General features: G+C 44.3%; 1 protein-coding gene across 1 annotated transcript in view; it reads right to left on the bottom strand.

Moving 5' to 3' along the window:
- Positions 1 to 27093, bottom strand: part of Frmd7 (FERM domain containing 7) — a 43410-nt gene extending 16317 nt beyond the window's left edge. Inside the window, exons 1-3 of the mRNA XM_050121659.1 lie at positions 26973 to 27093; positions 2698 to 2802; positions 1824 to 1866 (exon numbers count right to left, since the gene is read on the bottom strand). Of these exons, the coding sequence (XP_049977616.1) occupies positions 1824 to 1866; positions 2698 to 2802; positions 26973 to 27029 (205 nt within the window). The 5' untranslated portion in view covers positions 27030 to 27093. The remainder of the gene's footprint in view (positions 1 to 1823; positions 1867 to 2697; positions 2803 to 26972) is intronic.
- Positions 27094 to 27376: the final 283 nt, after the last annotated feature.

Below are 27376 nucleotides of genomic sequence, written 5' to 3'. Positions count from 1 at the left end.
CTCTCTCTCTCTCTCTCTCTCTCTCTCTCTCTCTCTCTCTCTCTCTCCCACACACACACACACACACACACACACACATAGGCACGCACACACCCACACACATGCACACACACACACTCATGCACACACACACTCATGCATACACACACTCATGCGCACACACACTCATGCGCACACACACACACACTCATGCACACACACACAGTGTTCTACTTCCCTCCCCTCTCCATTACCCCTTCCCATAGACTACTTTACATTTTGGGTTTTTACATGTATGCTGTTTTCATTTCTGGATTGTGACCCCATGTGCACAGCAGTTGAGTCCGTCCTCCCAATCAGCCCCCCTTCACACCCTTTCTCCCTTCGTGTTTCTTTTGTAAAGATATGTCCACTGGGGGCCTACTCTGTCTTTTCTTAAGAAGTGAGTTATTCAGAAGACTATTTACAGCTCACTGTCTGTGAATGTCCAGCCACGCATGAGAAAAGGACCCAGGTTCAGCTCAAGCACATGAGTGGATGTCCTAAGGGTTTCATAAAAAGAAGAAGAAACAATGTGGGCCAGTGTCTCTATCAATCTTAAAATATACCCCTGAGAAACCACATTTGCACATGTTCACACCTACTTGCATTTGAAAATGAGAAACTTGAGGTTGGGGTGGAGCTCACTGGTAGGATACTTTGCTAGCATATACAAGGTCCAGGGTTCCATCCCCAGCACCAGAAGAAAAAGAATAAAGTTTGTTAGATCGAAAGTAACCGCACACAAGAAGGAACACAAGTGTCGTCCATTCAATACATCATTTCTGGTGCTCTTCACTGCGGGGATATTATTCTAAGCAGATACTGTGGAAATTAAAAGATACTCAAGTGCTCCCAGTCTTGTTGGAGAGACAAATAATTAAACAGACCAATTTGAGTACCACACAGCCTAGGTTGAGGAAGCCTTCCTGGAGGAACTGACAGCTAAGTACGTTAGCAGAGGCAGGAATTGAAATGCCAAGTGGCAGGGACAAATCGCTTACTATAGGGTCTAGAGCTTTGCATACCATGTTAAAAAGATTGAACTTCAGAGGTAATTAGGGAGCCAGGGAAGCATTTTAAGCAGAAGGGAGATGTGGTGTGGTCAGGATTATATATTTCAGTTGATCCCTTGAAGGGTGATATAGATGCTTTAATTGGAGAAAAATCAGTTCAGAAGCTACTGGAATTGGGTGACATACATCACAGAATTGGGGGAAGTAGAGTCACAGGAGGCATCAATGTGTGAAGAGCAGAGTGGACCAAGGAACCAGGAAGAGACTGAAGCAAGGTTTCCCAAAGTGTTAAGATCCACTTGCAAAAGGAAAAATGCCTGTGCAGTTAGTTAAACGGCCATGCCCCTGAGCCCTTGTCCCGCAAATGAGGTGCCGTGTGAGATACAGGAATCATCTGAACATAAACTGAAGCAAATGGCAAGGCTGGCGATGGCAGGAAAGGAAAGAATTTTCAGGCAGAAGGTGAACATTCTCAGAGATTGACACTAAGGATGCTTCAGGCTTCACAGGGCGCCCTGTGAGATACGCGCCCACGCGCCATCCGCAGGTGGCGTAATTACCAGAACCCTTCAGATGTACTCCAAGACCTGCCACACGAGCTTCTTCAGCTCAGACTAAACTAAGGCAATTTTCTATATTGCTAAACTTACTGTACAGATGAGGGGCTGAGGCAACCTGTCTAAAGCCCTCTTCCCCATTTCAGTAGGGTGAGGAATTGTGTGGGGCTATAGAATCACTTTTCCAGTGTGAGCTGAGGACGACATTCCTTGAGTGATCTTCTATACTTACTTTTTACTTGCTTTGTTATGGGCTTCAGCAGTTCCAGCCAAACCTGCAATAACATCAGTGAAACAATTGGTAGAACACAGCCGCAGTGACAGAGCTTTTTTTCTTTCTTTCTTTCTTTCTTTTTTTTTTTTTTTTTTTTTTTTTTTTTTTTTTTTTTTNTTTTTTTTTTTTTTTTTTTTGTACCACATAAAGGTCAACATCAAATGAACAAACCCGGGGACGATTTAGATTTCCAGAAATAGTTGGTAACAAACAGTCATGTCAATGAGATGATATACCTTCCCCATTCTCACGTAGTTCCCAGTGACAGTGAACACTGCATTGGTGACAATTCAATCACCGCTTCCCTGCCTGGGTAGGATGATAGAGGCAAGACTCATCCCTGGCTATGAGGACTCATAAAAACATCTGGCTTCACATTTGAGTCCCGCCTTTCCCCTTGCCCATGCTCACTTAAGAATGAGCCTTTCTGGGAAGGCGTCAGATTACAGATATGCCAAGGCAAGATGCAGCAGAAGAACCTTCTGAAAGTTAGGGCCCAAGAAACGGGGAAAGAAATCTCCCTAAATTAAGAGGTCAGGAGTCTTAATTCTGGGGGCTAAGGTCCAACCATTCAAAATAGATAAGACTCTGATAGCTGGTCAAAGAGTAACAGAAAAGGGTCATGAGGCACAAGAATTTGTTTGGCAAACCAAGATAGCTTAAAAAACAAAGCAGGGGGAGGGAAGTCGGTTTTAAATACAGTGATTTTGCAAGGTATAAATAGGTTTTGCATTTTTAATACGGGATTGAGCCTTGTGTACCTAGGTGCAAACTGCATCTTGAAGCATTTCTAGACACACAAAATCCTGTTTAAAAAACAAAAACCACTTACATTATTTCCAGAATGACTGCAGAATTCTAATCCAAAATATTCCTTTTCCGAAAGATTAAGGTGGCTGCAACTCAGGTTAAAGAGTGCCTTTCCGGATGATTTTTGCTAAACAAAACAGATTGTAGCACAGTTTGAGTTCCTAGCATGGAATGCATGATATGGGGGAGAAGCAATTCCTTTCTTCAAGCCTCTCTGTTTAGAGGACCTGCGCACTGCAAAAAGATGTTTGAAACTTTACAGATATAGACAGATCTCCCTACAGATATTCTAGCCACATCGCTAAGAACTCCTCAGACTAATGCCAAGCCCTTTTGGAAGAGATAACCTTGCACTTAGCAGTCACTGATCTGCACATTTATCCTTCACATAAAAAAATAAGCCTTAATTCATTTATTGCAGGCAGCTTGAATGATTTCCCCCAAACCGACAGACGGTTTAATAAAGATGTAAATCTGACCCTACCATAGCCCTACTTCAAGTCCTCCTTTGGGAAGAGCTTAACTGCTCAGCCAGGGGGGATGGCATCTCCTTTCTCTCACTCTGCCCGCTTGCCTCTCCAGCTGTGTTTCTTGCCCCATCTCCCGGATGCTTGGCTCTCTACTGATCACAGCTTGCCTGCAGCTCTCCTGACATGTCAAGTCGTTTCATGCCTCTGAGCCTCGGCGCATGTCATTCCTTCTCCACAGCCTTCCTGCCCTTCCCACCTCTCTTTGGTTTGGCTTACTCCTACTCAGCTAAGATAGCATTGCCCTAGGAGAGCTTTCCAGATGCTCCCTGAGTTCCCATTCACCCTGGCTTACCTCAAGCAGGACACATCCTACCCTGCGTGTCTGCCTTCCCCCTTATTTAAAAAAAAATCCCTCTATATCAAGAAGCAGCCTTTCGGGGGCTGGAGAGATGGCTCAGTGGTTAAGAGCATTGCCTGCTCTTCCAAAGGTCCTGAGTTCAATTCCCGGCAACCACATGGTGGCTCACAACCATCTATAATGGGGTCTGGTGCCATCTTCTGGCCTGCAGGCATACACACAGACAGAATATTGTATACATAATAAATAAATATTTTTTTAAAAAAAGAAGCAGCCTTTCTTTTCGTTGTGACTCCTCAAGTCTAGCTCAGAGCTTGATGTACAGTAGAGGCTTCTAAGGGGTTGCTGTCCTAACCGGAAGTTGATCAAATTCATCATATGAATTTTCTGAGTAAATTTCATTTTGGCAGCTTTGCCCGCAAAATCTCCATACAGCATATTCCGTTCACGCAAGTCCCACATATTTCTTCATAAAGCCCCCACACACTCTGAGCCCAAAGCGGTGCCACTTTCTTAGGCTTCTCTGGGAACCGGCACTTTGAATAGGACCAGCTCTGTGCAAATCGCATCGAGCTCAGTATGGCTTTAAGGGCCACCATCATCGAACCCAAGTCACGCTGTTGCAGGAAAGATGGCCATGGGAAAATTGGACCCTGGCTGATCGTCACAAAACCATGCAGCTGAAAACCCCTAGCTAAAGCAAAGTCGGAGGGTGCCCAGCGTGCTGAGAAAGTAGCCAGGTGTGGGGTCACGGAAGTGGAGTTGCAAGTCGCTGAGCCATGGAATTAACAGCAACTAGGAGAGCAGGGGTCACCCTAAGGCAGTGGTACACTGAACAGTCTACATCTGGGATTTAATAGCTTCCAGGAAGGTAGCCCACCTCCCCACCACTTCCCCCACTGACCAAAACTATGCTGTTCCACCCCCTTCCCTTTCCTCCTCTGGTTACACTGCACAGAGCTCCAATTTAAGATTCATTTGGGTTAACCAGGGCCCTATTTTTAAACTCAGATAGGCCACAAAGGGCAAAAGAGATTGCACCCCCTCGCACCTGGAGAGAAGGCTGAGGGAAGCCGAGTGTGATTTGATGTGGGAGACCGTGTTGAAGTTACTGGCCAAGAAAAGGGAGTCAGGCCTGGAGCTGGAAGTGGGGGTGCAAAGGGCATGGGGGTGTCTAGTGGGAGAGGAAAGCGCTGGCCAGGGGGATGGGAAGTGGGGGTGTTTCAGGCCTGTGTGGCAACCTTGCCTAGGGCAAGTGCTGACACAGACCATTCCAGACAGATGAAATCGCTCCTATTTTTAAAGTCCTCCAGACAAGGAGCTGCCACGGGATTTTTATTATGAAGGAAAAAAAAAGAATTTCTAAAGGGAGAAGGATGGCAGCAATACTTTTTCCAACACCGTTTCTGTCGTGAGGACTAAATTCTGGACTCCAGTTTCTTTTCTCTCTCTCTCTCTCTCTCTCTCTCTCTCTCTCTCTCTCTCTCTCTCTCTCTCTCCCTCCCTCCCTCCCTCCCTCCCACTCCCTTCCTCTCTACCCTGTCTCGCCTTCCCTTCCTCCCTCCCTCCCTCTCTCCTTCCCTCCCTTCTTCCTACCTCTCTCCATTTTTTGGTCAGATTTTTCCATCACGGTACCTATTCCCTATCAACATTGCCATACTCTGTATGTTTGTATACACGTGTTTACTTAAAAGCTTCTGCACTCACTAAAATACAAAGACAGTCACAGAAGGGTTTTAAGTAAGGCTTTCTTTTGGCCCCTTTCCTTCAGACCCCACCATGTTTATGACTATAATCCACCAATTCTTCCATCTCTGCAAATATTGCCAAATGGTTCCCGAAGCCTTTAGCATTTTTGCAGTTGGAGTCTGGGTGCTCCTGTGGCTCAAGTACTCCACCCCCATCTCGGGACAGGCATTTCCCTTCCTAGTGTACGTTGAAATTGGCCAGCCTTGTGGAATGTGTTACATAATAGGGAGGATTTTGGTTCTGTCTCAACATGCAACCTTTAATCTTTTTTCTACCGTTTAGGATCCAATTCTTCAACGTTTGTATGTCCTTCACAGAATATCTGTTAATATCCAGCTTTTTGGTTTTCTCCTTCAGGGCTTCTGATTTTCTGTATGATTATCTGCTCTTGTTTAAGACGGTACACTATGACATTCTAATCAAGCTCCTTTGTAGATCTAAAGCCTCTGCCATCAGTCAGTCTTCTTATATAAGAAACGGAGACTCCAATCCTGATTCTGGTCCTGGTTTCATCTCCCTTGGCTAGCCGTAGAGCACTGCCTGCCTTCTAAACAGAACTTCTAATCGTGATGTATCAGAGATCAAACTTAGAGTTTCACTTGTGTTAGACAAGTGCTCTACCACTGGCTACATCGCTAGTCCTTGTGTTGTTTCAAGCAAATGTTTCTGAACTTAGTTATATAATGTCCAATTTACTGGGTCATAACCATTAGAACTGATTTCTGGAGTTCCAAACTCATCATCTCACGGAGGTAATAATATTCCAAATGCTTAGTTTTAAAATTCAGGTTACGGAACTTTCTTTGTACCTAGAGTTGTCAGAACCTGTTTGTTAAATACATCTGGATTGTAATCTTTCTCTATTCACTAAATGAATGGAGGCAAATAATGTAGCTCACAGATTTATCTACCCATTCCAAGGTACCTATGATTTTGAATATCTAGATGGGCATTCGATAAGCATTTACTTGACCCAAACATCAAACTGGATTGGTGTATGTTACTATGACAACCCTCTCATGAGGAAACAAACGCTGTATGATCTTGGGGAAAATGAGTGAACCTGTCTGAGCCTCACTTTACCAGTCTGTGAAATGGAAATGATAGCATTTAAATTATCTCAGAGGATTATCGTGAGGACTAAGCAAGATAATTCACAATGAGATCTTAGTCTGATGCCTGGCACAACATAACATACACACATATGTAAAGTATGTATACACGGTGTGGATAACCTAGAGATAAATACAATTACATAAGTATGGAATGATACACAGGAAACTAACAGATTTATTATACTTTCACACAAAATAGGATTGGGGGCTGTCTTCACATATTTTTGCTGTGTATGTGGCTGAGTAGTTTTAAATAGGCAAGACCAGTAGAAATTCTCTTGACCAAATTCCACTATGCAGACCAAGTTTTCCTTTCCCTCTTTAAAACAACAGACAGAATGCTATGAAAAAAAGCCCACAGCTAGTATGAGCGTGGGTGCTGCTGTACAACAACGAGACCCATGCTTATCAGGAACTATTTTCTTCACCGTATTTTGGACAGTATGACTGGTTAACTCCGCTTGGACAGCTTGACTAGATCATAAACACATAGCCATTATTATGAACGGTTAATAGTCATTTCGACGAAGGTTAGAGCAACCCTTATACGGACTACAGAAGTGGCAACCCCATGTACTGTCAAATTTGTTTTGGCCATGAAAAACGTAAAATATTAGAGAAGAAAATACATCAAAAGTCGATAGAATTTTGTCCTCAGCATTGTTTCCCAATCATCTACATTCTCTTGTCATACTTAAATAAAATGATATTGGAAATGATAGATGTATGGGATTTATGGGAAAGGGACAAAGGAGAGCATAGTCCATACCTAACAGGAAGGCTTTGGTCCTACGAGAAATTATTGGGATATGTATATAAATGTGAAATATATTCTTTATTGGCATGTATACATATATAGTTTATTACTAATCTCTGCTTCATCAAAGTATTATCAGTTAACAGGCTAAGCAGCACTTTAGCAAAGATTGAGGAAGGCATTCTCACCTATCCCCACTGAGTGCATACTTTGATAATTCAATCACATACAGACTATAGAATTAAGCTTTCAGAAAGATTGGATTAAAATATAGCATATTAGCAGAGTATAATAGGCATTTTTCTTTTGTCTTTTACTTGTTATGTTTTCTAAAGAATTTCAACGGATGTAATAAAAATTTAAAAACCTAATATCAAATGAAGTATCTTGCAGAGATGTGCACACTTCTACTGTTGACGCTAGCATTCAAACTGTTTCTTTTACTCTCCTTCGGAAACTGTTCTTGAACTCAGAAATGAGAATTAATTTGTCCTACTTGATGTTCATGGCCATTTTTATCTCTGAATATGACTGTCTTTGGTGTGTTGTGTTGGGCATAACAAAATATCACTCAACCAGAAGAGATTAACTTTCTCACGGTTCTAGAATCTGACAGTAACACGAGGGTCCTGGTACAGTGACATACTGGTAATATTACCTTTTCATTGTCTCTACCTGTGAGAAGAGAGGGAGAAGGCAGGAGGGAAGAAGGGGTGGAGATTTCTCATCTACTGCTTAAAAAGGCCACTAACCATATGGATAATGGCTTCACCCTTATGATTTCAACTTTATCTTTTAAAAGCTATGTCATCTAATATAGTCACATCATGGATGAGAGTTTCAACGTAGGAATTTTGCAAGGATACAAGTCGGTCAACAGCTATGAGCCAGCTTGATAATCCACTTTAGTTGTTTATTTTTTATTGTGTGTGTGTGTGTGTGTGTGCTCGAGTGCATGCACATGATGTTTGCACGTAAGAATACACACGCCACAGTATAGGAAATGAGAAAACAATTTTGTAGATTTGGGTCTCTCTTTCAAAATTTACATAGTTTCTGGAACTGGAACTCCTCAGGTTGCCTGGCTTGCATGGAGAGCGCCTTCACCTACTGAGCCATCTCACTGCCCCACTAAGCCGCCATATTTGGTTTTTATAATTTTTGACTTTGTATTTGTTTGTTGGTTTGAGGACATTATCTATGGAGCCCAGGTGGGTCTTGAACTCACAATCTTCCTTTCTCACTCTCCAGAGGGCTGACTGGGATTAAAGATGTGAGCCACTGTAGCACGGCTCATTCTTTATTTTTTCCAAATGTTAAATGAATTCTCCAACAAGAAAAACTTGTAAGCATTTGAAAAGAATGCATCGGCAGAGGGCCCGAGGGGAAAAGCCTGTGATGAGCGCCCACCTTGCATAGGCGAAGTCAGCACATCGTGGTGACTAAGCATGCGGGTTTGCAGTCCAGACACACCTACGTCCTGCTCTGACTTTCCTCCCAGGAGATGGGGTGTCTTAGGCAGGCTGCTTTGTCTTTCCTGAACTTCAGTTTCCTTCACTGGAAAAATTAGAAGATCAAAAGCCAGACCCCAGGACCACTTATTATATAAGTCCATTTAACGCAAAGTGTCTAGACTCAGCAAAGCCATAGAGAGAGAAAATAAAGACAGGGTTTCCAGGGGCTAGGGCCTGGGAGGGATGAAGGAGCAATGACTCTTAATTTGTACCAAATTTCTTTGGGGAGTGACTAAAATATCCGAGAGTTAGATAGGGTTTGAAGGTTGTGCAACACAATGAACTATTACAGACCATTTATCTGTATACGTTCAAATGAGGAATTTGCTAGCATTCAAATTATAATCTTAACTTCAAAAAGAATGTCAGTGAGTAGCTCATGGAAATATTCTCCTGAAGTACATTATATGGTACCTGGCTCGGGGAAGGCTGCCATAAGTGCTGAGTATTTGTACAGTGATCACATAATTTATCGACCACACTTGGATACTTTGAAGGTTGACGGGGCCACTAATAATAACTACAGCTTCACAACAGGTGTAGCCCAGGACTGTCTTAAACAAACCCTGGTGTGTGGTCACCCAGCTCGCAGCATTTGGACTGCTTACAAAGTCTGTTTTCATAGAAGTGGTGTTCCTTTGTATTATCAGAATCCGGAACGTTAGGGCCCACACACATTATTATTAGGTTTCTTCTAATAGTGACGAACGCCGGCTGATGTTTGGTCTTCATAGCCCTGGGTTTCTATTTCCATGCTAATGAGAGCAGAGTGCTCTTTGTGGTGTCCTCAACACTCTAACACTTCAAAGGTCCATCTTACCCCTCCTTTAGCACGGTCCTCTGCTATTTTTTTTTCCTCTTCTCCGGGTTCTTTTGGTTTGCTTGATCTTCACGCTGTTCATACTCTAAGCTTATTTTTGACTCCCTTGCTTCTGTATATACCATTACCCACTATGACCCTTTCCACCTTCTCTTCAATTCAGTACATTGTGGAGACCCCCACCCTGTGCAAGGTGCGTTCCTACTGTCCAGTGAGGATGTGAACAGCACAGAGAGGCATTAATATGATGGAAGGCAGACGGACGGGCAATGTAGGCACACGGAACATCACAGCAGCGTGAAGGGCCCAGTGCCTTTGTGTAGTAATGTATGCATGGTCGATATGAGATCCCATCCAAAGGGCACCTAGCTACCCCCAAATGGGATAGTACATAGCACGAGGGACTTCCGGCAGAGGGGATGCCCAACCGGATACAGAGCTAGAACTGGCAAAAGGAAAGAAATAAGGGCCTCAGAAGCAAAAAGGATTAGAAAACCTTGTCTAGACTATGACCAACTGAGCAGTCTGCTGTTGCTAGAAAAGGAAGTGAGACTCGGTAGCTGCAAAAGTGGGCAGTGGTAGCCATACATACCAGAGCATGTGTTTTCTGGCATATGAAGTCAAGCAAAAGACATGAATGATTTTTAAAAAGATATAGACATGGTCAGAATCTTGTTTTGGAAACATAGGGCAGGAATAGAGAACAGCTCCCCAAACTATACATTCCTAGTGAATCCCTTGGGGTGGGGGTGGGGGTCTTATTCAAAAGTATGCTGATTCAGTAGGTGATGCCTATGTCTGAGCATCTGTGTTTCTCACTGCTCATGAGGCCCTGGGTAGGAGAAATGCTGGCTGGAACTACTTTGAGAAACAAAGGAGGTGAGGATGAACAGAAGATGGGGCAAATGGGGGTCACGAAGATTCTCTAGGGTACCGTCATGATTGTGTTAAGTGAAGAAAATAGATGTGAAGTAAGGCCGTAGGCATGACAACAGAGAAAAGCCAGATGTGAGACAGCACCACAGTGAGCACAAGAGATCAGAGGCAGGGAAGGGGCGAAGCGTCTATTACTGCTGGCATACGCCCTGCCAAGGTAAAGGGTGTGCAGACACCACCTCTGAACTCGGTCGCACTTTGCAGTCTACTGGGTTTTTCATTTCGTTTTCTAAACTGGTCTCTAAAAATGTTTATGTGTGTGTTCATATGTGCGTGTGTGTAATGTATAAATACGTGTATCCATGCCTCTCCTTTGGCCCTCTATCCTTTGCCCAAGTCTGAAAAGAAAGCAACCCTTGTCGTATCTTACGCCCTCTGCTGGCACAGTGACAAAACAGCCAAACCTCTCATTTATTCCCTCTGCTTTTAAAGTCACTACCTCCACCTGGTGCTTTCTTTCCTGTTTCCTGGGGTGAATTTCAGGGCTTCTTTGTTTCATATCTCTTTTTCAGCTGGCCGCACCCACCCTCTGGAGCTGCTCCAGATCAGCTGTGCCCATAGCAGTACAATCACATTGTATCCTCATGGGGTCTCTTGGGACACTGTTCCTTCTGGACACTCTGCTTGCTCCTCTCCTTTTCTCAAAACCCTTCATTCCTGAACCAGAGCAGTGGATCTCAGCCTTCCTACTGCTGTGACCCTTCAATACAGTTCTTCATATTGTGCTGACCTCCTACCATAATATTATTTGGTTGCTACTTTGTAACTGCAATGTTGCCACTGTTAAGATCGTAATGTGTACTGATATGGAGGATATCTGATACGGGACCCACCTCAGAGGGGTCACAACCCACAGGTTGAGAATCGCTGCCAGATAGCATTTTGGGGGAACCCAGAGCCAAGCAGAGAACTCTGGGTAAAGGATGGGACAGGTTCTAAGTCGAGCAAGAAGTTTTGGGGTATTTCTGCATTTAGTCCTGTTTGGCGCATTTCCGAGTTGAAGCACTGTCGTCCATGGTAAGGATTTCATTCAGTCTTCTCCTGTATCTTTCGCTTCCATCCATGGCTGTGTTGGGAAACAACACCAGCAAGTACTTCATCCATACTGAGCCTGCCCCCACCCCCAAGAGAAATCTTTCTCATTTCTTAGCCTCTACTGACCTAGGAACCCAAGGACTCCTTGAAGATTAAACTCTGGCACTGCTTCTCAAAAACTATTTTTACTTTTTCATCAAAAATACAAATAACTCTGGGGCCCCAAAAGATGACTGTACTGATAACGGCACTTGTTACTAACCCTGATGACCTGAGCTGGATCTCAGGGACCAACATGGTAGAAGAAAAAATGGACACTCTAGAGTTTTTGTGCACCATGGCACGCTCACACACAAGCATGTGTGCTCTCTCGCTTGCTCTCTCTCTCTCTCGCTCTCTCTCTCTTATCTCTATCTATCTATCACTGATATATATCATCAAATAAATCAGTTAATTAATATGTTAATAAGCATTTTTAAAGATATAGAAAGGTGAGTGGGCAGCCAGAGAAAAAAAATAATAATTCTGACACCTCAAAAATTGTGGCATGCATCTTACATATTACTATTATCAGATGCAGCCAATTTTCTAAGAAGCAAATGTAAAGGGGAAGGGAAATTAGCACTGGGAAGTTGCCTAGAGATGCAGGCGAGGTGGCTTCTTTAGGGCAGGGCTTCTGGGGGATCATTCCTGGTAAGAAGAGCCTGCCCAAGCTTGGAGAGACTAATTAGCGACAGTGGCAGCTCCCTTCTAAAATGGGCCGCTCTTTCGCAGGCAACCTTTTAGCTTTTGGTGGGGAGCAAGGTGCAGTGGCACATAAAACAACAAAGACCAAGTAGGAGGTCGACAGAGGCCCTTTCTCCCAGAACCCACCGGACTCAGCCATAAACCCTGGAGGGAAGCAGTTTAACTGAGTACTTGCGATTTCCTCATTGGGGTGGAAGGGGGGGGCAAGCAGAGAGACCAAACCTTAGAGTTGCTGGTGCATGTGTGAAATTCACACCAAATACAACCACTTCTCATTTAGTTTCGGAAAATCCATAGCTGTTCAAAGCCCTGCATGCGTGCAGGAAAGATGGGAGGCTTCAAATTGCTCAGAATTAACTGCTCAGAGAGAGTTCCAGCCATGTAACTTTCACTGTCCTTGGGGGGGGGGGGTCCTGCAGACTCAATTGAGCAACTGCCTATCACCCCCTTTGCCCTTGGCCATATTGATGCAGAGGGAAAGCAAATTGCAAAGAGAACTCTGGAATCACACAGGGTAGCATCTGATAGGTGATACTTTCTGTCAGACACCCTTTGAAAGTTCCAAGGGAATGAGAATGCTTCATTGCCTGGGGCTTTCCGGAGGCCTGGCAGTGACCTGGACAGGTTGCATCTGATTCAAGTTGCTAGATCCGTTGCAAACTGACTCTCACCACTCAGTCACCCTTTATACTAAGAGGGGAAAAAGGAAAAAAAAAAAAAAACAACCCACAAGATTACCACCCTAATAGCAGCCATGCCCCCACTCCTGGGACATTGAAATTATCATGCTTGTACTGGAAAGGCTGCTGCAAAGTGACAAGGTAATAACAGCGTTCTCAAGACAGAGCTCCCAAGTCTTCTCGAAATTACTAGCTACTCTGGGTAATTAAAACAATTATAATTGTTTGTTTCCATGAAGTGCTTAGCACTAAATCCAGGCAGTGTGCATGAGGCCCAACCAGATCCCAAATGGTTGTTGGCGTTTCCTTCTAAACTTGAAATCAGTTCTCTATCGTAAAGCATACAATAGGACCCCCACGGAAGCCGTTCCAAATGCCACACTCCAAAGCCTTGTTCTACGAAGTTGGAAGCTGACATCCAGCCCAAGTAAGACACTTGTCTGGGGCCTATCAGAAAGTGAGTAGCCCACCTAGGAATGGAACCCAAGATGTATAAAGGGAAAACCAACAGCTAAGCATAGGAAAGAGCGGAAGCAAGAGGAGTCTCAGGAATATGCTTTGCTATTTAGCTATCCCTACACCCCTACACCTGAATGCTACTCTTTCGTATTCGGGCTGGCTCCCTCTCCCTGACAAAAACCATCCTTCCTGATGAAAACCATCCTTCCTCGCCACCCCACGGTACTCTTGGTTGGTGTTTCTTTTCTCCTGCTTATGACTCTGGGGCCTCTTCTTTTCCGTGGCATCCTCCTCATTTGCCCTTCTGGAATCAGCTTTGCTCAGTTTGGCTGATTGGCCCAGCCGGACCGGGACCTGGGTAAAAGTTATTTTGTTCTGACAGGCTGGGAATTCCAACAGAGCCCCATCCCTAACATATTAGGGGTGCTAGGGAAGATCACCTCTCTTCTTCTCTGTCTTTGTCTCTCTGTCTCTCTCTCTTTCTGTGTGTGTATGTGTGTAATGGTGAAGGGGGGCAAAGAACTTGTGGTCTTTAGATAAAGAGTCCAGGCTGGTCTTGAACTCACAGTTCTCTGACTTCATTCTCCTCACCTGAGTAAAAGTAGTAAAATCTGGGGGAAGGAGTCATGGTTGAGTTTTACCTTTTTCTTTTGCATTACTCAAAGTTTGTGAAGTTTTTTTTTTTTCTTTTTTGTAAATAGCTTAGGTTCTATCATTTCTGGAAACTTAATACGAAATTCTTTTAATTAAGAAAATCCCCTTCAGGGGATTCTGAGTGGCACAATGACAGATCAGACTAACTATTACTCTCTTTCTGGGACAAAGTGTCTCATTCCTTTATTCTCTCAACACCGTCTCATTAGCCAGGTGTGTTTGCTTGTTGACAATGGAGGACCAAAGGGAAGGGAGCAGTTCTACCCTGGAGCAGGAAGCCCCTGCCTCTGTCTCACTTGGACTCTTTCCAAGTACCCTAGTCACTGGAGTCACTTAAGTCCTTCCGGGTCAGTCCTTTGCCCTCTGACACATGCGCTTGAGTTCCTGAGACCAGCACACATCTAGTCTCTTCCTATGGGATGGGCTATTCGGCACTGACTTGGACCGAACATAGCAGCTGCTTAGAATCCAGTTAGCTCTACTTGCCTCTTGACTGGATGCTGTGCACACAGTAGGTGCTCTGTAAAGATCTGCTAAACCTGGGGCACAGTGGTATAATTTCACTCCAGGGCCTGCCTGCACTTCCTGCTCCTTTCCTTGTAACCGATACCGGCACGTAATCACCCACATTCTGAGGACTGTCTCGTGTATTTGAGACTCTTGAAATAATCCAGACTCCAACCAATGCCTCAGGGTACCACATTCTTCTCAGTCTGGGTTCGGCCCCATTACCGTTGACCTTTGCCGTTCCCCACCTCGACATTTCTATCTGGAAGCTCTACCATGAGGGGGCGTGTGCCAGAAATCAAAGCTGCTGGCTAGAATTCTCTAGTCATACCCAGGCGCAAGCACAGTCGTGTCCAGGGCACTTTTAATTCATACATTACCTTTAAATACTGCGCATCAAGAAATCCAGTGCACGAGAAAGAGAAAGCATGATTTGACTTGCAAAATGTGACACTGTAGGCAAGCCAAGAAGAATTTCTAAGTCATGAGCAATGTTCAGTGGGAAACTTGATCCCAATAGAGGCTAACCTTCGGGTCTTAAAATTAGTCATTCCCAATACATGCTTCCCAATACCTTCCTCTTTTGATTGCTTAGGTGGAGGTATTTCTGGAGAAGGATCTGGCTAAGCTGACTCATTGCTATTTATAAGTCAAAGCCAAAGATATTCTTCTCTTCGGAATGTTAAATTGACACTAGCTATTCCACATTGTTTCAAATGCAGAAGTGGGCTCCTGGCAACATCCAAAGAAGCCTTTGTGGGTTGGTAGGGTCCAGGTGACCTCTCTTCTGTTTCATTCTCCACAAGAGCCTGAGGCAGGGTGCTCCTGCTCCTCATTCCTGATATATCCATTTCATAGGACCAGAGGAGGCTTACTGAAACTGCACAATCACACACCTGCATAGAAAAAAATTGATACTCTATTATATAAAATATGGGTACTGCATCCTTCTTGCCTGAAGGTCTTGCCTCCTAAAATCAGCAGACTGGCATTTGGCCTGCTGACTCAGCCATCTGAGCAGGGACTAGTTGCCTAGCAGCCGAGAGCATGAACAAAATGCGTAGATTCATATTTCTTGAACACCTACTATGTCCCAGGTCAAGCACTAATAAGTCAGCGTACACGCTTTGCCTTCCCAGACTTCATAGACCTCGCTTCGCCTGAACTTTATCCTACTCCCTGAGAGCTCCCAACAAAGCAAGGCCTCCTTTGTGTCCCCATGTGATCCTCTGACGCCACACACCTTTGCGATATCTCAGAACTGTTTTCATTGTTCCTCTGTCTCGTGAAGGCTCCCTAAGAGCTGAAAGACTGTTTCCTCAAGCCAATTTCTCCTACCAGCTGCTGACCATTATCTGTACCATCATCTCCTGCACCTGTGACCGCTAAGGCAGCCGCTCTAAAATGGCAGGCCTTCAAGAACAGGGAAAGGGGTCAAAGTTACAGGATCTTTCCCCAGTACCATCCCATGCAAAGCTTGTTTCTACCCCTTAACTAGATAGCTACATTTTTAGTGCCAGGAACTGAACCCAGGGCCTTGCACACATCTGGCAAGCACTCTACCACCGAGCTATATTCCTAGTACTTTTCGGATTTGTGTTTGGGGCAAGATCTTTCTGGTTTGCCTCGTCTGTGCTTGAACTGTCTCTGTGTTCCCAGGCAGGCCTTTGAACTTGTGACAGTTCTTCCCTGGCCACCCAAGCAGATGGAAGCAGAGGCAAGATTAGTCTGCAAACTTGAGCCTGTCTCTTCTATACACCTCCCGGTTGTTAGGTAGGACTGTTGCTGCCTCCTATCTCGCTGTGAGTTTCATTTAGGGAACACATGCAGAATTCCTAGTTTCATGCCTGGAACACAATAGACATTTTTAAACACGTACCAGCTATTATCATTATAATTTAGGTTGGAAAAGAGTTCGAGGGTCCTTGTGGGCTAGTGGACAATGGCTTGATATTTAGGGGCAGGGACCTGGCACGTCTGCAGGGCATATGACTTTGCTATAGGCAGCTTTACCACTTTCGGAGGAACTCCCATTTTGTGGCTTAGGCAGAAAAGGACTTCATACTGCAACTGTTTTAAATGTATTATTTGTAAATGCACAGGTAAAAATTACACGTATTTATCATGCGCAGCATGACATTTAAAATATGTATACACTGTGGAATGATTAATTTGAGCTAATTAACATATGCAGTACCTCACAGATTTATCATTGGGACAGCTTTTTTAAATGAAGCTTCCCTTGTTTTGGTTCTGGGTTTTTGGCCTTACTCCAAAGCAATAGGTGCTTATTAAAAAATGAGGGCATCAAGCATGGTGATGCATGGTGGTGCACACTGTTACTCTCAACTCTTTAGGGAGCTCCACCTACTTGGGAGGCTCACCTGAGTCTGAGGATTCCCAGATAAGCGCTGGCAATACAGCAAGTTATCGCAAGAGATGGATAACAAATAAGTCTGGAATGAACTAGTTATGCTAATGCACATCTGGAGTCTCGGCATTTGGGGTGTGGAGGAAGTAGGAGCATCAAGAGTTCAAGACTAGCCTCGCCTACATGGCGAGTTCATGGAGCTTAAAGGGAACCTGGGGTAGATGAGACCCTGTCTCCAAAAAAAAAAAAAAAAAGATGAGAAGTCAACAGAAAAGAAGAAATTATGCACTCAGAATCTCATTAGAGTCAGCCAATCTAAGGACCTTACAGTAAAGCTTGTAGGACAATTTTCAATGGATGTCACCTAAGTCTTTAGTGACAAACTTTTTACAAGCTTAGTACAGCATGACAAAGGCCATAGAAAACCACCTTGCTGACCGTGTAAGCTGTCTTCTCCTCTTAGCGGTCTCAAACAAAATGAAGACAAATATCTTTGCACAGAAAGAAGCACACACATCTATAGACACAACCCTAACTGTTCCCTTAGGATACATTTTTTCCCCAGAAATTCAATTTTCTCAGCTAATTTGGGGCAGTTTTGGTTGTTGCTGTTATTGGTTGTTTTACTATTGCTTGAGACAAAGAGCTAAGTAAAACTGACACATTTTAAGATTTATTTTTAAATGCTGAAGTCCAAATACAAGTTGCAAAAAGGAGACAGGCCAGCGAATGGCTTTGCTCCTTGTGAAACTGTGACAGGATTTTCTGAGCCCAGCCTAGGCAGCTCTGCAGTCAGCTTGTTACTGTTAGCTCCTGACTTGTCTTTCCGGGTAGTTGTACGACCTTGGGCCCATATGTAACCTTGCCGAACAGTAATTTCTTCACAGGAGTCCCCTCTGCTTGGCTCTTGCTTCTCTCTCCTGTCTCCAGTCTCTCAGTACTCCATTTTCTCACCACTCAGAGGAGCCCGCCTGATCTACACCACAGGCTTACCCTTGCTTCCTCCTTTGTCTCTGGACCATCTTCGCCTCTACTCACTCAGCCCCCAACGCCCCAGCACACGCCTAAATAATTAGCACTGGTCGTTTAGGGCTCAGGTCAGAAAGAGCTTCCTTTGAAGGCCCATGGTGCCAGGGGAAGAAGCCTATTATGGTAGATGTCTTCCGGCACTGTGGTGCCTGGAACTAGTAAGGACTCTTAGGTTCTTGTTTAAAGAAGAACTTATTGTGTGAAAAAAGTGGGACCTCCAGGAACATGGGTAGGTGTGGAAACCGTTATCTCCTAGCTTCGTAGGCAGCTGACAGGAACTTTGTGAAGTCCAGAGCACGGGGTTCTGGAGGACCTTTGTCTGTCCCTAAGTCTGCGGAAAGGTGACTTTCATCATTACAAAAGGAATCTCAGAGGACAAAGGGCTGCTTGTTTAAGACAGCTAAGCCCTACGAGTAGCCGTGAGGCGCCAAGCCTAAATGCTTCCAGGGCCGGGGGTCAGCTCACTCTAGACAAAATCCATTTTCTGGCCCCACACCTTGGGGCCAGAAGACAGGGAGGAAGTTGGGGAAAGAGGAAAAGCAGGAATAAAGAAAAGTGGCCTGCAAAAAAGACTCTGGTGGTGTTGGGGGCAGGGGCGATATCTGGAGGTTCACATAGCTGCTGTTTTCACAGCCTGCTCTTCTCCCCCAAAGCCTGTCACCTTCCAGTTTAGCCTAGCTTTGTGGCCTTCAGCAGATCTTATCAGGAGGGTTTTGTCCTAGTGGCTTGTGACTCTGCTTGTGACCTGCCTCCTGGGGTACAGAGGAACTCGAAAGGCCAGGCCTCTTAGTGGGAGAAATGTGCCAACCAAATCGGTTCCAGCTCTGTCAGTCACGGTGCTATTGAGTGACAGCAAGTATCACAAAGTGCACTGCTCTCTGGCACTTGGCTGGCCGGCTTCAGGCCCTTCGAGGAAATAGCTGGGCCTCTCCTGTTACCCCAGTTAGTTCTGCCCCCAGGGCCATTCCCCTTTGACCCCAAGACATTGGATCCCCTTTAGTGACTTTGAAAATCTGCTTTCTCCGGGCCATAGTTGTCAGCTTCGTTGTCTTCATGCACAAGTTAAACCTAAATTCTTAAGACTCAGACGTGTTTGTGTTCCTGACAGTCCAGACAAACACAGGACTGCTGTCCCTGGAGAAGAGAGAAACGCAATGAACTCTTGCTTGTTAGCAACAGAGTGCCTGGCCAAGAGTGGGAAGCCTCAGCTAGGTTTCCTCAGCACCAGGCTGGCAGGAACAGCAGGCAGGGGGCCCTGTGCTGTGATGAAAGGCCAGAGGCCAGCAAGGCCTCAGCCAGCTGAAACTCTTTCCTGAGGTTCCCGCAAGTGCAGACGGAAAGAAACATCCAACCATCACCCACCTGACTCCAAACCAGTTCTGAGGTCCTCTCCCCACAAAGCTCCCTTCAGAGCTTTTTGGGACTAGTTCCTTCCTCCTTTCTGCTGTGGAGAGTGAGGAGGCTGGGGAGGGGCCGGCTGCAGGCCAGGCCTGTCCTCTGGACTCTGGCAGGAAAGCATCCTGGCAGCCAGGTGACAGTAGATGAAGGGCCCCCAGTTGGGTGGGGGTGGGGGTGGGGATGAGCAGCACCCAAACCACATTTGCCTTGCTGGCTCCTTGGCAGACAGAACACAAGTGTTTTCTTTCTTTTTCAGTTCAATTTATTTTCCAAATCAACAAACCTTAGGCTGCGAGGGACAGAGAAAACTCAGTTCAAACAAAAGCGTTCTCTGGGCAGCATTGGTCCCCTGTAATGAGAAATAAATCCCTGGCAAAGACACTGCTAATATTGGCTAGGCTGGGCTTTATGATTCCCGACTGATTTTCCATGACCTGACCTTCCAAGTTCCTTCCTTTGGCCTTCTTTCCGTAAGTGGGCGAGGAAGTGAGCTGCTCCAGTTCATCTGTTTTTCTCTCTGCAAACCCTTGATTTTGAGGATCCAATATGGGGAGGTCTGCACGGATCTACAGAACAGATTCCAAATTCCTGAAAACTCAGGCAGCTTCATTGCTCACAATGAAATTTCAGAGAAAGCCTAAATGCAGAGCAGCCAAGAGTCTGAAGCTGGAGACTCTATGACTTGAGTCCTGGTTCACCTACTAAGCAACAGTGGGGCCTTGGGAAACTCAAGCTTTCTCTGTGTCCATTTCCACACCTGTACAAATGGACAAGAACCTATTATTTCTGACCTCACCAGCTTGGGCTGCTGTTGCTGGAACATGAGTCTCAGGATGTCCGTTCAACGTTTAAATCTGGATGAGCCAGTGAAATGGCTCAGGGGTTAAAAACCACTTGCCACCAAGCCTGATGACCCGAGTTCAGTCTCCAGGACCCAGATGGGGGAAAGAGAGAACTGACCCCCTCTCATTTCAACAATCATCTGACCATGTATCACAGGTGTCACGGCACATGTGCATCCGCACGCACACAACACACACAAAAGTAATAAGGAAAAGTGTAAGAATAAATTGCACCCAGAGTCTCATCCATGGGCCTCAGTGTAGACTTACTGGCTTTGCCTTATTACATATGCTAATTGGTAACAACGCTGTGGAGTGGGTACTAATAATCTTCCCTTTTAGAGATGAGACAAATCTTGAGTCACAGAGAAGTTACAGTACACTAGTTAGTGACACTTGTTTGATTTGTGTGGAATTATGCAAGACGGAGCATGCAAAACGTACCTAGACCAATCCATTGATCAACACTATCTATGGCAATTACTCAGCAATATTGTTGCTATTATTGACTGGGTTAACATTACTATGCGTTGTGACCATGGAGTAATTTACAATGTGGTTTGGCTGTTTCCATCTACTTCCTCCAAGGAAACCCTGAGTTATTTTAGGTAACAGTAGACAGTTATGATTGACACTCGTAGGATAAATGACCAAAATCCCAATGGAAGGGCCGGATAAATTAACCACTCCCTGAAAGCCCCAGAGAAGTGAAGAGCTAGGAGAACTTGGCTTTCCCAATGGAGGTGATTGACAAGCTCAAGGATTCTGCAAAGAAAGTCGGGCCCAGGAGAAGAAGACTGTTCTGTCGCTTTGGAAAGGGGAGAAATGACAGTTCTGTGAGCAAGGAGTGGGAGGTAAACAAACCTGGGGTTCCTGCCCTGTGCCAGGAACCTTCCATTTGCTATCCCATTTATTTTTTCCACTGGTCTCCCAAGCTAGGTGGTATGACTGTTAGCATCTAACAGCCAGGAACACAGGTTCAGGCGGGAGGCGTGGCCTTCCTGATGTCCCACTCAAAACTATAAGAGCTGACACTAGAATGAAGGCTGAACCAACTCCAGATACATTTCATTTTATAATTCCATCCTTAAATCCAAATGGAAAATTATGATTGTCCCCCTCAGTGCAGTCTGCTCGCTGTGTTTTCAGTCTCTGTGGCCAAACAGCCAGAAACATGAAGATTACTTGCATTCCTTCTGACTTGATCGCTCCTCAGTTTCCTTCCATCTCCAAACGGGAGTCATAAAATGATTCTAGAAATTCTGCCTCCTTTAGCATCTCTTGTGTCTGGCCTGTTTCTTGTCTGTAATCACTGCTGGCTAAATTCACACTTTATAGGAGGGAGGGAAAGAGGTTTGGGGAACCGGCTACCTTACTCAATTCCTGTGTGGCTTCCTTTGACTGGTTACAGAAACCCAATCAGTACACTAGCTGATTTAACTACATACTGCGCCATAGCTTTCTTCATTTTACATGTTCATGGAAATAAGCACAACTGTGAATTCGGAAGACATCATCAAAGCACAGAACACTCATACTATTTAGACAAAGAACCAAAAAGCTCTGACTTAATTGGTATCTGGACTATGGCAATAAATTCTAGGGCCATCCACACACACACACACAGAAGGCAGACGGAAGCAGTTGCTATTGGAAGATAAGGGTTAAATCAAAGAGCTTGTTTACTCAAGGGCTCTGCAACCTAAACAAGTCTCTTGTGACCAAGGCCATTTCCCAGCTTTGGTATGTGAAGGCTGTCCCTCCGGAGAGAATCATTAGGAGTCTGTTGAAAACAGAGGCCAAATGGCCCTTCCCGAAGTTACTCGTCCTCAGAAGATTTCAGCTTGAAATAATCAATAGTCCAGCCTGGCTTATTTTGAGATTAGATGGTGTTAATTCCTTCAGACCCTATCTGGCTAGAATACTGATGTTCAGGTTTTTGTTAGAAAGTGCTTTGAACCTGTAAAATTAGAGCCACTGACTTTGCTATCATCCAGATTCTACCTGCTCTCTCAAGGACCTAGCACACATCTTTGACTAAATATCAGTTGGGCAACTAAACATATAAGTTAATAAACCAAGCTTATTCTAATGTCCTCACTTTTTGACATCGATAGCCTCCCCAATTCTCCATCAACTTCAGAAGATAGATTGGACTTCGTCACAGGTAGACCGTAGTGCCTGAACAAAAATGGAATCTGTATTGAACCTTGGTTTTTCAATCAATCTCTGTCTTCCTTGCAATCCAGCCATCCAAATGACCTTTTGTGAAAAGACCACGTTCTGGTCTCGTTTGCACGTGCATCTTCACATTGTCTTTTGCAGAAGTCACCATCGCCCCTTCATTCTAGCTTTCGCCTCTTATTCTCTCGGGGCCCTCTTACTCAACAGCCTAAAGAGCTGTTCTTTGGGGGAAATTTCCTAATGCTTTTAAGTCTTGTTTTTGACAGTTGTGATTCAGCTGAGATTCAGATAAGCTCCTCAAGGCCCCACAGCTTGTAAACGCAGATTCCAATTTATCCTGGTTTATCAGACTCCAGATAAACATTATCACATTTTCGTTACCCCTCACAACTCAAGATCAAAGAGGAGACGTGACTGGCCTAAGATGGCAGGTTTTGCAGCCTGAAATCCAGGTGCATTTTATTATACCAGAGCAATCCCTGTCACTGGCGTTGGAAAACCCTAGCCTTGTGATGTGGGACAAGTTATCCGATTCACTGCTGACCAAATTACAAAAGTTCCCTCATCACTACAAATTGGAAAAAAAACAACTTTAGACAAGTACCTACAAAGTAAATTCCACTACTGATTAAAAAATAATCACTGGGCAGTGCTTTGCTTTTCCATTTGCCTTAGATAATGCTCGGTCTACACACTGCCTATCCTTTGTCTTTGTTAGCAAATGAGAGCCCGTGACCTTTGTTGTGAGCTCCTGAGGGGATCAGATGAGCTGATTGACTGTTCTCCTACCGGGTAATCACCGGATGGTCAGCAAGATCACCTAGCAATCAGACAAAGGTCAAAGCAGAGATACTTCAACCTCTTGCTTGGACTTTAGCGTCTAGAAACTATCAAGTGAAATGTGGTTTTGAAAAATCCAGAAACAATAGCTTTGGTGGAGACCAGAACAGAGCAGAGGAAGGGAGTGTGTAGACATCAGGCCAGTTGTGGTGATGGGATAACTGTTTCAGAAAACTCTCCATCTAAGTGGAATTGGAGCAAAGAGCTCGAGTTCTAAGAAAGCTGTGCTGCTGTGGTGTGTATATGCTGAGGAATAAGGGATCTGTAGTCAATGTCAAAACCTAAGCTCTACTCTAATAACCCAGAAAAGTTTAGTATTAGCCATATCTTCTTTCTTCTTTCTTTTTTCTTTCTACTCCCTTTGTTGAAGGAGCAAAACTGAATTTGCACTAAAACTTGTAATCACTTTTTGAACCATCTGATAGGACTCTATAGCTCCTCTTGCCCACTCAGTCTCAGCATCCAAAAAGCCACCCTTGATCTTCTAAGCATGCTAACAGCGGTCCTAAGGTTGTTGCCTGAATTTGACAATGATACATTTTATAAAATATATATGGGGACTTGAAAACCAAGATGAGATTCTCGCTCCATGGTCCTCCTAGGATCGTACTTCAGCAGGGACCTTCTGGCAGTGCTGAAGCTGTCTGCCTTGCCCTAAACACATAAAAGGCTGACGATGATTTTCAGACGCTTCATCTGTAAGATCAGCACACATTGCCTTAGAGCAAAGAAACGCCAGGCAAACAGGATGTCTCTGGAGCCAGATGCTCTTCTGAATAATCTAACTAAAGGGCTTAGCAAGTTAAAACCAGACTAGGACAAATGTACACTAATCACATCGACAACTCAACAAGAGGAGAAGGAATCACCCAGGCCAAGCTACTGCCCAGCTAGCACGGCTTAGGCTAGAGTACGCTCTTGCTTAAAAGAACTTTACCCTACCCCTGTAATAGTCAGCTACACACAGAATAAAGCCTGGACTTACGAGATCTTCAGTGGTAATTTTTAACTAAACAGCTACATTAATAAATGAGTAATTAATAAGTGTCACTAGTAGGGCTTTGGTTGGCTACAGATGCCTTGCCAAACTGTTAAATATGAGAGCTGCATACCACATTCCTCAGACCTGACTTTTAACATCATTTGGCCTTCTCAGTGTTTAATCGGAAGACCCAAGTGTACATAATCCCACTCGAAATGGTGACCTTGGCATTGAGGATTTGTAATCAGTTTTTGATTTCAGCTCTTATTGAGTCTTAACAAATGAGGCTTCTCAATCTACAGGCCTGAGACAGATCTTGAATATTGAGAACATCATAAAGATTATGCCACTGGAGTAGAGATTAATGGTTCTGAATTTTTATTACTCTCTTGGATAACATTATTCTATCTGATAGTATGTGCTTTTTAGATCTACCCTGCTATATGTGCTATACAATTGGCACGGATGCCTAACTGGCCACTATTTTAGCTTGCATAATAAATTACTTTCTTGAACCTTATCTTTAAAGGACAGTCTTCCCTGGGAAAGACCCAAACTTCTTCTGACTTCAGTCTGCTATCAGAAACCCTATCACATGGCTTTTCTGGGCTATGAATAAGATCTCCTCCTTATAACCCCATGCATTGCTTGAATCTGTTTGAAATATGAATGCTAATGTAAGAGAACTTTCTTCAAGTTGTTTTTTTTGTTTGCCCTTTTAAGCTGGGGTTTCACGTAGCTGAGGCTGGCCTCAAACTGAACATGTAACTGATGACAACCCGTAATCCCAGCACTTTGGAGGTGATAGAGTCTTACCATTTCTGTTGCTTTTAGGCATCAAAATTAGTGAGCAAATTTTCAGTATGGTGCCCCTGATGTCTAGTGACCGTCTTGCTGCATACATCCTCTTTCATGGGTAAGGAAAGAAGGACCTGCTAATGGCTTACAAAAGCCACAAATGTTCATTGTATGCTAAATTATATATCCTTTGGGGACAATACAAAATGATGTTCATGAGCCATGTTTCAGGCCTAGACAACTACTGACAGATGAGATTTCTGCATGCAGTTGCCAAAGGAAGAGTGGGGGGAGGTTCTGGATTCAAAACTCCCACTTTGTCCTCACACACTATGTTGTGATGGTGATATAAGTTATCCAGTGGTCTTGCATCCCCTGAGCCTGCTCCCACCACCACCAACACCACCACCAGCACCACCATCGTCACTATGGATATTGTTGGTAAGGAGACACTGTCGTGTTGATGGCCAGATGCTGAGCCCTTTTCCCTCCCCACAAAGCTGCTTATAGTACTGCATTTTGTGCTGTTCCCACTCAGGAAGGCACATGATTGCTACGCGTGGTGCAGCCTTGCACTGAGGAAAAGGGATAGGACACTTTGACACCCGAATTGCTGGGTATCAAATCTCTTCCATTATCTTCCTAAGGAACACAATGTGTTGCAGCTGGAAAGAGACACTCTGACTTGAAGCCAAATCAGGCTGCCTTCCAGCTGCTGGAACTGGCTCCTAGGGAGGTGAAGTCTGTGCAGCTCCAGTGCTGTGCTCCCCACTCTTCATATAATTGGATCTGAATTAGAACTGCACATTCATAAAACTCTTCTGTCACTTTTTGTCAAAGATTTCTCTTTGAGATGCCTAAAGTATCTATTAAAAATTTAGCCTCCAGCGGTATCTTTTGAATATAGCTCAGTAATTTGGGTTCTGGAGCACGGCACCAGTCCGCCTCCAGCTTGCAAATGGACAAATTACTCAAAAGACATTTTCCACCCCTCAAATATACTTCCAAGAAAGAATAGGAAATGCCCCATAACTCTAATGGAATCCATTTGCTACAAAACAAATCATTCAGGTCCGTGGAACTAGAAATGCCTTTTTGCACATAAAACTGAAAAGAAGAGACAGCAAAATAGCAGCTAAAACCAGAAAGTCATCACCAACGAAACACATGATTCAAGGCAAAATGAAATTCTTATTGGAAAGATGGGCTACCACGCATCACACTGAGCCTAGAGTAGCTGTCACTTTATGTGTGAAAGGGGGGAAAACGCATGCAACATTTCTGTATAAATTTCATGGAAAATGGACTGTTTGTTCCTTGTTAGTAGTTTATGTAAATATCACAGGAAACAGCACTTTGCCTTCCAATAAAAAGAAAAGTAGAACGTTTCAAAATGCTCATGCAGAAATCCTGACATCAAATTGCACAGATGTGAGGATGTTGGAGCTTGAGCATTAGATGATGTGCTTTAATACATTTGTTCTTTCTTGAAGAGATGAGGTATAATTGTGTGCAATCATCTTGTAGCTAGGAATTATATTAAGAACTCTGAACTCTAAGTACCAAATCAAACTAAATCGTCTCTTATCTTATTTTTCTCCTTCATTCGTGGCGTTGCTTCCTGAAGCTCTCATTAGAACTGTAACTCTACTCACTGTAACCCGTAGCTTTTCCTCCGAAAAGGAAGGCAGCCTTCCCCTCTCCTTTCCCTCAGAATCTACCTCAGACTACAGATAAATAATTCCAATGAACAATAATGCCTTATTGGGTAGAACTGAGTCGTTGCTGCCTTTTCACAAATACTTAGCGTATTTTTCAAATCTGTTTTCAATGTCCCTTGAGAAAAGAGAGCATGTTCTAGAAGAAAGGTTAATGGGAAAACATGAGCCACATCGTGACATTAAATACAGACTTCTTTTCCAAATCTACAAACCACAGTCCTCCTCCATTCGGTTCTAAAGCAGGCATAACATCCCTGGCTAATGAGCTATCCACAAATGACCATTATTGAATGAATAATAAAGGAATCATAGCGACGTGATTTCCACTTACATCAACCACAAAAATCTTCTGGGAATCATCCAAAAACTGCACTTTTAGATGGAGCATCCTTAGCGAGGCGGTTGGGCTGCGAGCAGATTCCGAATGCTGTGGGTGCTGTGACAGGAAGGGGGCTTGCTCCAGGAATCTCACTCTCAGCTGGATGCTGAGCACTCGGGTCCCCCCACCCCCAGCCAGGCATCCCTACTTTCAGCGGGGCCCACTTCTATTTGCTTGAAGTAAAGCACACCCAAGGGCGTTTTGCTGCTGAGTGCTGGGGATCGATAGCATCCGGGCAGCTTCTGCTTCGGTCCACATGAAATCCAACTGGACTTTAAACGCGTCACCTCTCTGCAAAGAAAAAGAAAACAGCAAGGAAATGGTTGTGGTTCTCTTTCCTTCCAAAAAGAGCGATT

Source organism: Alexandromys fortis, unplaced genomic scaffold, assembly GCF_014885135.2.
Source record: "Alexandromys fortis isolate MF-2015 unplaced genomic scaffold, M_Fortis_MF-2015_v1.1 scaffold_194, whole genome shotgun sequence".
NCBI lineage: Eukaryota > Metazoa > Chordata > Mammalia > Rodentia > Cricetidae > Alexandromys > Alexandromys fortis.
The sequence above is the reverse complement of the archived record's forward strand: the minus strand, read 5'-3'. Positions and strand labels throughout refer to the sequence as shown.